We start from the raw sequence: 10,478 nt of genomic DNA on the forward strand, positions 1-10,478 counted from the left end.
CAACCAGAAAGAAAAATATATACTTGGAAAAGTCCAGGAAATGCCACAAGTAACCAAATAGAGTACATTATGATAAAAGATAGATTCAAGAATGCTCTGAACAGAGAATCATAGTCCTGTCAGTCCCACAGCAAAAAAATTATAAAAAGTAATAAAGCTCAACAATGCAATAAGTAAGATTCAAAGCTGATATATGAAAAATAGTGGCATTAGGAAAGGAATTTTCAGTCTGTAAACAATACTTGAAAAATGTTTTAAAAAGCAAAAGATATGTTTTAATGCTTCACTATAGAATTCAAAAGCCTTTGATTCTATAAATCATGAAATATTGATAAAAATCTTGGAGCTAATTGGAATGGATGGCAAAGACATTAGAATTATTGAACCTATACTGGAAAGAAACTTCTTTTAAGTTTGAAGGAGATTTTTCAATGAGCTTTGAATAAAAAAGGAGTATGCCGGGGTATGCCCCTCACCCTCTGCTTTTCAATATCTGTATTGGGGGAAAAAAAGATCAACTAAGCGCTACAGCAGGATTTTCAATAGGTGAAATAAAACAATGTAGTTGATACTGTGCTCCTGGCAGAAAAAGAAGAGGACATGAAGCTTTTAACCAAGAAAAAAAAGTAGTTAAAAATATGGGTTATATTTTAATACCCCAAAAAACCACCCCCAGGTATACTGTAATCTCAAGGAAAAAAAGACCATCCAAAAATAAAAATAATGTTCAATGATGCCTCTCTTTAGAAAGCTAATAATTTTATCTATCTTGGACACTTTATCATGGAAGACAGGAAAAGAGCTAGTGAAAGAAAGAAGTGAATAGAAATTGCCAAGAAAACTTTTTTAGACATGAAGAATATTCTGACCTTAAGGGAAATAGACTTAAATCTAACAGTAAGAATGACCAAATGCTATGTCTGGTCAACTCTCCTTTATATGTATGAAATGTGGATAGTATCAAAGGAGGTTGAAAACAGCCTTGCAGGTGTTTGAAATGTGGCTTCTAAGATGAATCTTGAGAATCCCTTGGAGTCACAAAAAGATCAAATCATGAAGTAGCACAGGATACCATCAGACAAAACAGAATATTTAGGTCATATACTCAAACATAACTCTGTACAAAAGTCCCTGCTAGAAGAAAGAGTGGAAGAAAAAAGAAGAAGCAGATGACAGTGACACTTGGAATAACAATATAATTGTACTGACGAATGTGCAAGAGTGGCACAGAACACGGACACGGTGGGGACTCGTAGTTATCAACCTCCTGGAAGAAGACTGAATAGGGTCGCTTTGTGTGAAATGGGTGGCTATATAAATGTGGCAAATAAATAAACACACAAACAAACAAACTGATGCCTTAAAGACTAATGTATTTAATAGTGCATAACCTTTTGTGATTCACAGTTCAGCTCGTCAGATGCATGGAGCACAGTCAATGAAAAGAGTATTACATTTTCCTAACTATCTGCTATCTGCTAGGTTTTTTCCCCCTCAAGAACATAAATTAAAAAAATTACAATATGTGTACAAAAGGGGATGTTATTGGATGTAGTAATAAATATGGCATAGAAGCAGAATTTTAGATGAATCAGACTGATAACTTTATTGGTACAAAATACAGGTATGTGAAGTTTAAATGATGTTGGTTTACACTTTCTTAGTCACAGATATTTTATTGCTAAATAAAATGTATTTTACAGCTGCAAACCAAGGTTCCTATGCATTATCTCCTTGGATTGATTGATTGATTGATTGATTGATTTGTCATCTTTCATTCTCAGGCAGTTTTTGTCAGATGTTAACCAATCTTCATACTCTTTGCAGTATGTTGTTAAACTGCTTGGCAATGAGTGGGTGCAGAGCAGTCAGATGTTTCAACCAAAAACCATGCAGTTCATCTTCACCTGGTGCTGACCAATTCTTGATCTTCCTTGCCACCATTTCTCCACCATTTCTGCTGTTATTACAAATTCTTTCATGTCAGCTTCTTTTTTATTCTTATCTACCTCTTTTATCCAAACTGTATTCTTGTTGTATTTCTTTGGGTTGTCCCATAGCTGCACCCAGAACTGCACTGTTTCTTATTTGTCAGGTGTTGATTGGTTCATTGCAGTCTCTCCATTGATGGATTGGTAGAAATGTTTCTGATTCGACTGAAATTGGAGAATCTGCCTGTAGTGTGCAAGTCGAGCTTTGTATCTGCGGATCTTCTTGGCTATGGCTGTTATTTGCTGCTTTATTATTTCCAGTGCTTCCTTGTTTCTAGGTGATATTTCTTGATCAGGTATTCTTTGATCTTTTTCTTCTTCAGCTTCTTTTCTTTCATCTGCTCTAGCTTGCTTGCATCTGATCTTAGCATGCTGATCTTATTTTCCAACCTGATCTTCCATTTTGGTGGTGCACTGTTTGGCTTTTTTTCTTGTTTGTTGATTTTGCATCCAAGGTATTCAGTTATAACTGCAGCTGTGCTGTACATCAGTTGGTTTGCAGTGAGCTGGTGCTCATATTTGGCATTGTTTAATACTTGTGCTAGCTTTTTCTTTGTAACAAGCTTCAATGCAGGCAACCTCATTCTGTTGTTTTTGTGCTGTTCTAGATGCTCAGTTATTCTTTGTTTCAGTTCCTCTTGTTTTTTAGTTAGAGGGCTTTGTTCTTCCTGAGGAGAAGGCAGAGGAGACGGTGCCTGGGTTGGGAAAGAGAACGATTCAATAGCTATGCTGGCTTCCTCTACTGCTGACTCCCCCTGGTTTGCCTCTACTATCTGAGCTACTTCTGGCAAGGTTTTGATTTCTTTGCCCTGGGTAGATCTTTGCAGTTCTTCCAATTCTACTTCTGTGAATACTTTATTTTGTATTATAAATCGACATTGATTTGCTAGCCTCTGTTCTGTTATTTCTGATTCTGGATGTTGTTCTTTCCAGAACTGATGCATTCTTTTCAGATATCCTCTTCTCGTTGGATTTGATTCGTAATAGCAGATCATTATTTCTTTGTTTTCAGTCTTTGTATATTTGCGATGGGTAAACAACTTTTCTTCCAGTAGTTCTGCAGCTCCTGGTCCTGGTTGCTCAGCCAACAGTCCTGAGTCTGTAGTTGTTATTATTATTGTTGTTATTATTATTATGCCAAGTGGCCTCAGGATATACACATATTACCACCACAAGATCTGTGATACCATAATTTATATACTATAGCATACCTTGCTACTTTCATTTATTGATGATATCCCTGACATTGATATAAATTCTCAATGCAGTGAAGATGTAGATCTGTCTATAGTGCTGCAGTAAATAGAGAAAATGATCCAAATCCAAGTAATGGATATATTTTTTATAACATAATACATAAATAAATGAATATTCTTGCTCTGAGACAGCTACTCATATATGGTTTAATGATATTCTTTTAAACAATAGTAACAATAGCAAAATAATAGTAACAATAACAACGTACAGTATCCTGTACATTCAGAATATATATGAAGTTATATATTCAGTTGTTGTTGTTTTTTAAAGTCTTCATTTCCAGACTTGTCAGCCATCATCAGACTGAAAGCCGGACTGGAATAACCAAGCCATCCATTTCATGATTCCGGGTTTGTGACTTTCAAAGCCTGCCTCTGTATTTCAGATTCTGGCTGAGCCAGTAAAGAGCTCTTTGGAATTTTCACACCCTCATGAGAAATCTCAGAATACAGTTGTGTTAAGGTAGTGTTTTTCAACCTTGGCAACTTTATGATGTGTGGACTTCAGTATGCTGGCTGGGGAATTTTGGGAGTTGAAGTCCACATATCTTAAAGTTCTGTGAAGTGGGTTGGAAATAAACAAGTAATGGGGAAACTCTAGTTATCACCCCATAATTTTGTCATGGTAACAGAAATGGACTGTATTCACCAAGAATTAGAATTGTTCTGCAAACTTCAGTGTAAGCCAGAATTCATTAAATTAGTTGCTTATCTTTTCTTCCTAAGAACAGTAATCCAAGTGATTATCTGGGAACATTTATCTTATAATGTTAGGGAGACAAAACTGACTTAAAGCAGTAATTCAACAACAATAGATTTTGAAAAGAAAAAATAATAAAAAGATAATGTGAGCACATGTGCGATGGCCTTTGTTGATGCTTTAGCAATGTAAAGGAGGCATAATCTCTGAATAAATTGTCATTAACAAATATCTGTGAAGACTAACAGTGAGAAAATGGCAGCAGGTCTGCAAGCAAGCAATTCACTTTAGCAATCAGACCCAGGCACTCTGAAATAACAAAATACTGGCCGACTGGAAAATTGGCATTTACATAATGTGAGCGATTGGGGTGTGATCAGATTTCCCCGTAGCAGCAGCAGTGCTGGTCTTGAGCATAATACTTGTAGTTCTTTTCTGGGCTTTTTATTTTTTCATATGTTACGCATTGGATGTGTAGAAATGCAAAGGCAAACCAGCAGATACCACGTGGAAGGTAGTGTTTCTCTCCATTCAGCAACCAAATATTTAGCATCATTTATTTTGGAGATGATAGGACATCCTTAATGAGAAATGACTGTGCACTGTAAAGGTCAAGGAGAAGTGGGAGCTCAGATTTTTATGTATGGATGTATTAAAAAAAATACATGTGTCTATGTGTTATCAAGTTGCTGTCAGAATATATAGCAGTAGCAATGGATAAGCTTGAGTTGGCATCAGACCATTTTTTGTCTCAGTGATTGTGACTGCTCTGCAGACCTATATTGAGTTGTAACATAAACTATGATAATCAGCATATTATTTTTTTTAATTTTTAAAAATCATGTGATATCCAGAGATAATTACCTTCTTTTCATTCACACTAACGTGACTATTTTTGTTATGTCCCAGGCATTCCCACTGAATAAAGTTCTGAAAGGCTTTTTGAAAATCTCTATATAATGACATGTGTTATTTTAGTTATATATTTTATAATATTTCTAATTTCCCTTTTCTTTTCAGATAATGCAGACATACTTTTTAGACATGAGTGCATATTCTCTCCTGTCATATCTGATTATATATTTTTGAACATTTGCACTTTCTCACTCCTTGTACTCCCCCACTAGCATACCATTGGCTATTAGGAATAAGCACAGAAATCAGTCCTGACCTGTTTAGGTTACTGGAAGGGAAAAATATTTGCCATTGATCTTCTTAATGCTGGGCTCTTGGTCAACCAAAATAATAGGACTAGGTAATAACATCCCATATTTGATATGGCATGACAGGAGATTGCTCATGTATAGGTAAATGCTGTAAGTGTGTCCTGTGGGGTTTTTGAAGAACCAGAGATTAACAGATGTTTGCATGAAGTTTTAAATGGCCAGTGTTGTCTGCCTTGGAAAAAGAGGAGCTGTCTCAAAAAATCTGATAGTTTATTCCAGAGAAAACAGAGGCTTTCAAATATATTTGTTTGGATTACAGAGTAGCACACCTAGCACACATATAATTAGCTTAGACTACAGAGTTACTTTTTGAGTAAGGATATTTATCTAAATAAATGATGCATGCTCCTTCTATAATGGAAAAACTAGAAAGAAACTTGATAATTTGAAAATCATGTAACCATATGGTTATTTTCCTTTGTAGTATAAAATCAAAGGTTCCGTGCTCTTAGAAGTATTAAATTATTTCAGTGTGTTTAATATTTAACATCCTTCTAATTTGGGATTTTGATTATTTAAATCTTTAAAGAAATAGGAACTTTCAAACTGGTTTCAAAAATGTTGTGTCATCATACAAAGTTCACAATATAGATGGACTTTCTTTTTCATTTGTTTCTGGCTCAGGAAATCTATGGAACTCTTTGGGTTAAAAATCTAATTTCCCAAAGGATTAAATCAGTTTAAATTATAACTCTGCATGTTGGTTATTAGTTTAAGCAATCCCTGTAAAATTATTATTATTATTACATCATGACTCTAACTGTGTTATTTTCTCATAGGTATTTACCTTATTATGGATTGCTGACTGGATGGTACACCACATCTGGAAAAAAGGGAAAGATCCAGACAGTTTTTCTATTCCTTATCTGACTGCACTTGGGGATCTTCTTGGAACTGCCTTACTTGCAATGAGTTTTCATTTTTTGTGGTTGATTGGTGATAGGGATGGAGATGTAGGAGATTAATAATTCTGATACCTAATTTATCCCATTAATTGCAGATATGAAACTAGGGACAACCACTTGACTTGTCATTTCATATAAAAGATATTAAAAGAGTTGTTGAATTTCATTACAATAACTTCAGTGTTGACACTGATATTAAACAGCCTTAACTTTTTTAAAACAATAAAAAACTAAAACAAGAGGCTTCAACTATTTTTACACTGCAAAGGTGTGTGTAAACAACCATCTCATCACAGGAAGAAAGGTTGGCCATTGTTGCATCAGGAAATGAAATATAGTTGACAGGTAATAGAACAATGTGGTTTAACCACTGATGTATCTGTTTTTAACACAAAATCAGTTTGCATTTCATTAGACAGTCTGGCTATGCATTTGAAGTCATACAATAGAATGGGTTCACAACATAAAATAGAGATACACATAATCCAAAAGAGATTATTTTTGCATATAAATAAGAAAAACAGGTTCAAGTAAAACATTCCACATGGCATTCACTTTATTTTAACTGCTGGCAAAAAAGAATGGAACAGCCTCTGTTCTAAAAATTAATCAGTTGAAAATAGGAAAGATGTTTCTCATAGAGATAATACAGTATCATTGTGCATGGACAGTAATTATGTTGTATTAATGGTTGTAACTCAAAAGATACATTGACACCATTTTCAAGGGTTCTGTTTTTGTCCTTTATTATGATGTATAAAGAATCAAGGCTGTTTAAAGAAGAAGAAAAGCAGCTTTTGATATGTAATAGGGAAATTACAATATAACTCCTCAAATAACAGGTGGATACTTTTATTTTTTATTTTTAGAAATACGATTGACTTAGTTAATCATGGAGATATTCTACCAAGACACCCAGAGTTGCTTTGGAGTCAGACACTGCCAAAATCTCAGTCAAGCAATCAGGCCTACTTCCCAATTATATATAGCCAACATTATTTCCTGATAGGTTGCAATTCAAACTTTTAAATTAATATTTAGAATACCATCTCATTGTGTAATGAGAGGTTAATTGTTACACTGAATACTATTTTTAATCATAGCATTGTTGTACTAAGGAAATTGCTTGTTTCTGGGAAAACATTCCCCATGTCCAGTATATTAATGCTTGTTGAATGACTGCTTTGTAGAGTATCTTTATGAAATGTCACAGGTACTCTAGCTAGTTTTTGTGGTACATTGATGATGAAGAGGCGTCTCCCACCATGCACCATTTCATGTACTCATGTGTTATTTACACAAAAGAAATCAGTAAATATTTAAAGCTGTTTTTGCTGTTCATTAATTTTTTGCTTTAGATTTTGGGGAAAAGAACAAGATTGCAGAAGCTTTAGGATATAGATTATTATGAGTTGTATACTTCATTAAGTGTCCTGTCCTTAAACATTAATATCTGTTCAATCCCTGGCAACACAGTTTATCCCTCACTGCAATGGAAGCCACCAGTGAGGATGTAACAATTATAATTTATAATTGCTTAACTTCCATTAAAATCAAATTTGGCACATAATTGGTTGCATTCAAATTACATTGCTATCCAGGCTACAGACGATGTATTTCAAATGCAGATACACAAAACTATAAAAGTAAATAAATGCATGGGACCCAAATTTTCAGATGTGGACTTCTATTAATATAAACACTCTTGGCCCTAGTATAATTTTTTGATGATTATCTTCATCTTAATAGTTCAAAGTACCAGCAACTATTTAGCTTCCTAACTGAAATTGTGTAAGTAATTTTTCCATACATTAAATTAATGATACACATTTTTCATAATGATGACTGTCTTGTTTATTTCTGTGTTGGAAAGAAAATAAGCTTTCAGAACTGGGAAAGAAAATCAGACTGTCCTCCTAGATTGTTTTAGTTGCTTTTAGGTTGTAATCCATTAGACACTTTTCAGGAAGTAGGTGAACTCTGTGAGGTCTACTTCTCAGTACATATGTGTAGACATGCACTGTTAGTTTTTATTATCATTAAACAAAATGATATACAAAAGCAGTTGATGATAACCCACAAGAGACTTGGATCTAGCAATTAAGGATTTAAATCTGGTTCAGCTATCTTATAAGGAGTCATGATCTGATGGAAAACATTGCAGTATTTGAAGAATATAGTTGAGTTGTTTCCTTGGAACCAAACAAAATAAAATGCCTTCTGTTTTCAATATAATACCCTGAATATAATGTATGTGTGCTATTTTCACTTGCTTTCCCCAGTTTTCACATGCCCATCCTAAGATTTATTTAGAATTTTCCAGACCAAACTAACACCAGACTATGTTCCAATTACACTGAATTATAGGAAAAAATAAGCAATAATCAGGACAGAATAAAATATTTATGTGTGCAGTATGTGTGAGGTCGTTAACATTTTTAGACACATAAACACATGCTTACACAAGCACATATATAAAACAATGTCTTGAGTTGCTTTATCAAACAAATAAATTAACTATTTTAAATTGCCTTTTATTTTAAAACATGTAGCTTTCTGCTGCCCTGCAGATTTCACCCAATGCCGTTTTATACAGAGGGTTTGAAGCAAATGCTAAGAATCAGTGTCTTCTATCCATATCTTCTATGCGTATAACCCATCTACCATGACTCATTTGGTTAGAATGACATACATAGATTCAATTCTGTTCCCAGTTATGGTTACATAAATTTGAAGAAAGCACTTATGGGTACAAATGGTTGTATGGAGTTGCTAAAAGATTGGAGAATAGTGGAACAGAATCTTTTGTTTTAAGCTATTGTTATCTGAAAGGATTTAATTGACACTGAATGTTAGATATATCCTGATGGAATAGTAGGAATTGTTTATACACCTTTCTTCTGATATAAAAGCAGGTGAAGATATTACATCTTGCCTGAAACTCCAGGCTGGTGTTCAACTTCTTCAGTCCCCCCCCCCCCCAAAAAACCTCTAACTTTGGGAAACCTCTAACTCTTTCAGCAATTTGGTTCAGGATATGCTGGCCATCCAGTTGTGATGGATTCAACCTAGATACTTATGAATCCACTTTAAGTTTATTTTACACTTAACATAGAAACTGATTTTAGAAACTGATAAGTAAAGCACTGACAGAAGTGCTTTGCTTGCTTCTCAGTGCTTCTTCAAACCCATTGTGTGGATTATCAATGTATCTATCTTTCTCAGAGGCCTGACACAGCTAGTTGAAGACTTTTTTCCTGATCATCTGAGCTTTTCTTTGCTCACATTATCAGTAGATGTATCTTCTGGGCACGTTCTGAAGAAGGTGAAATGGCTTGTAGGAAGCTACACCAAGCATTGGTGAGTCATGGCTGCCATGAAGCACAGGGCTCAAGAGGGCTTCAGAAATGCCCCCTCTGTATGCTTCATAAACCCTAGAAATGGCTTCTAGTATAATTAAGTATTTAAGGCTGGTCATGTTTTGATCATGGTGGTAACCCCCAGAATGTTTGCCTTTGAAATCTAAGGGAACACATTCCTACACGGTTTGCTATATTCCAGGAAGATGGTGAAATATTCGGAAGTCTTAAACATGGAACTGAAGCAAGACAATAGACAGACTTGGTGGTTTGATATTAAAGCTGTACTTTGTATATTTACATATCTTAATAAATATTTAAAATCTTTTCAAGTAAGAGATAATTACATTAATCTTTCATAGACAGCTCCACAATTATAACATGCATCATTACAATTAATATAAACCTTTGGGAAATGTTAGATCTCCTGAAATAGGGTTGTGACAAGAATAGTTTTATGGCTGCCTTAGAGGAACTGAAACATTGCTTCAAAATCACATTCCAACACCATCTATTAATTTCTTGCAAATCCTGGTGAGAAAAGGTATTTGGATTGCTGGAGAAATCAAGGAAATAGTCCTGTCAGTCCAAAGTGTGGTCCTAGCCAATAGTATTGGATAGAACATTGCAACTTTGGATTTGTCTGAAGGACAAAGTGCTTGATTATTTGAGCACATATCTCTAAAATTAGGTGCTTTGTTAATTGGAGCACATATGTGGACCAGGTTTTTTTGCTCCTCAAATATTAACAACTGTATTGAGTTCCTTCCCAATATGCCTATGTCATGAACCCTAAAATCCAACTTCTTCTGAAACATTTTACAATCCAAGTATAAAATATTGAAGAATGTTATGGAAAATAATTTGATTACCTGCTTTTTTCTACAGCTACACCACTGTTTCCCAATGAACTCCCTATGACATGCAAGGGTCATAAAATATTAGTAATCATTGTCTACCCAAATCCCCTTATTTGACCTATTTGGACAGACATGATCAGCAGCTACTCACTTGCTGGTCACTTGCTTGCCATAGGGGAGC

The 10,478-nt window shown here is 34.6% G+C and overlaps 1 protein-coding gene across 4 annotated transcripts in view; it reads left to right on the forward strand.

Moving 5' to 3' along the window:
* SLC41A2 (solute carrier family 41 member 2) overlaps window positions 1-8,313 on the forward strand; it is a 45,907-nt gene extending 37,594 nt beyond the window's left edge. For all 4 annotated transcript variants that reach the window (XM_025164173.2, XM_007424355.4, XM_007424358.4 and 1 more), the window contains one exon: window positions 5,953-8,313. In XM_025164173.2, coding sequence (XP_025019941.1) covers window positions 5,953-6,138 — 186 coding nt within the window. In that variant the 3' untranslated portion in view covers window positions 6,139-8,313. The remainder of the gene's footprint in view (window positions 1-5,952) is intronic.
* The last annotated feature ends 2,165 nt before the right edge of the window (window positions 8,314-10,478 follow it).

Source organism: Python bivittatus, unplaced genomic scaffold (genome assembly GCF_059951505.1).
Source record: "Python bivittatus isolate LINGU-HERP-01145 unplaced genomic scaffold, Pbiv_v1 ctg000330_np1212, whole genome shotgun sequence".
In the NCBI taxonomy this organism is placed as follows: domain Eukaryota; kingdom Metazoa; phylum Chordata; class Lepidosauria; order Squamata; family Pythonidae; genus Python; species Python bivittatus.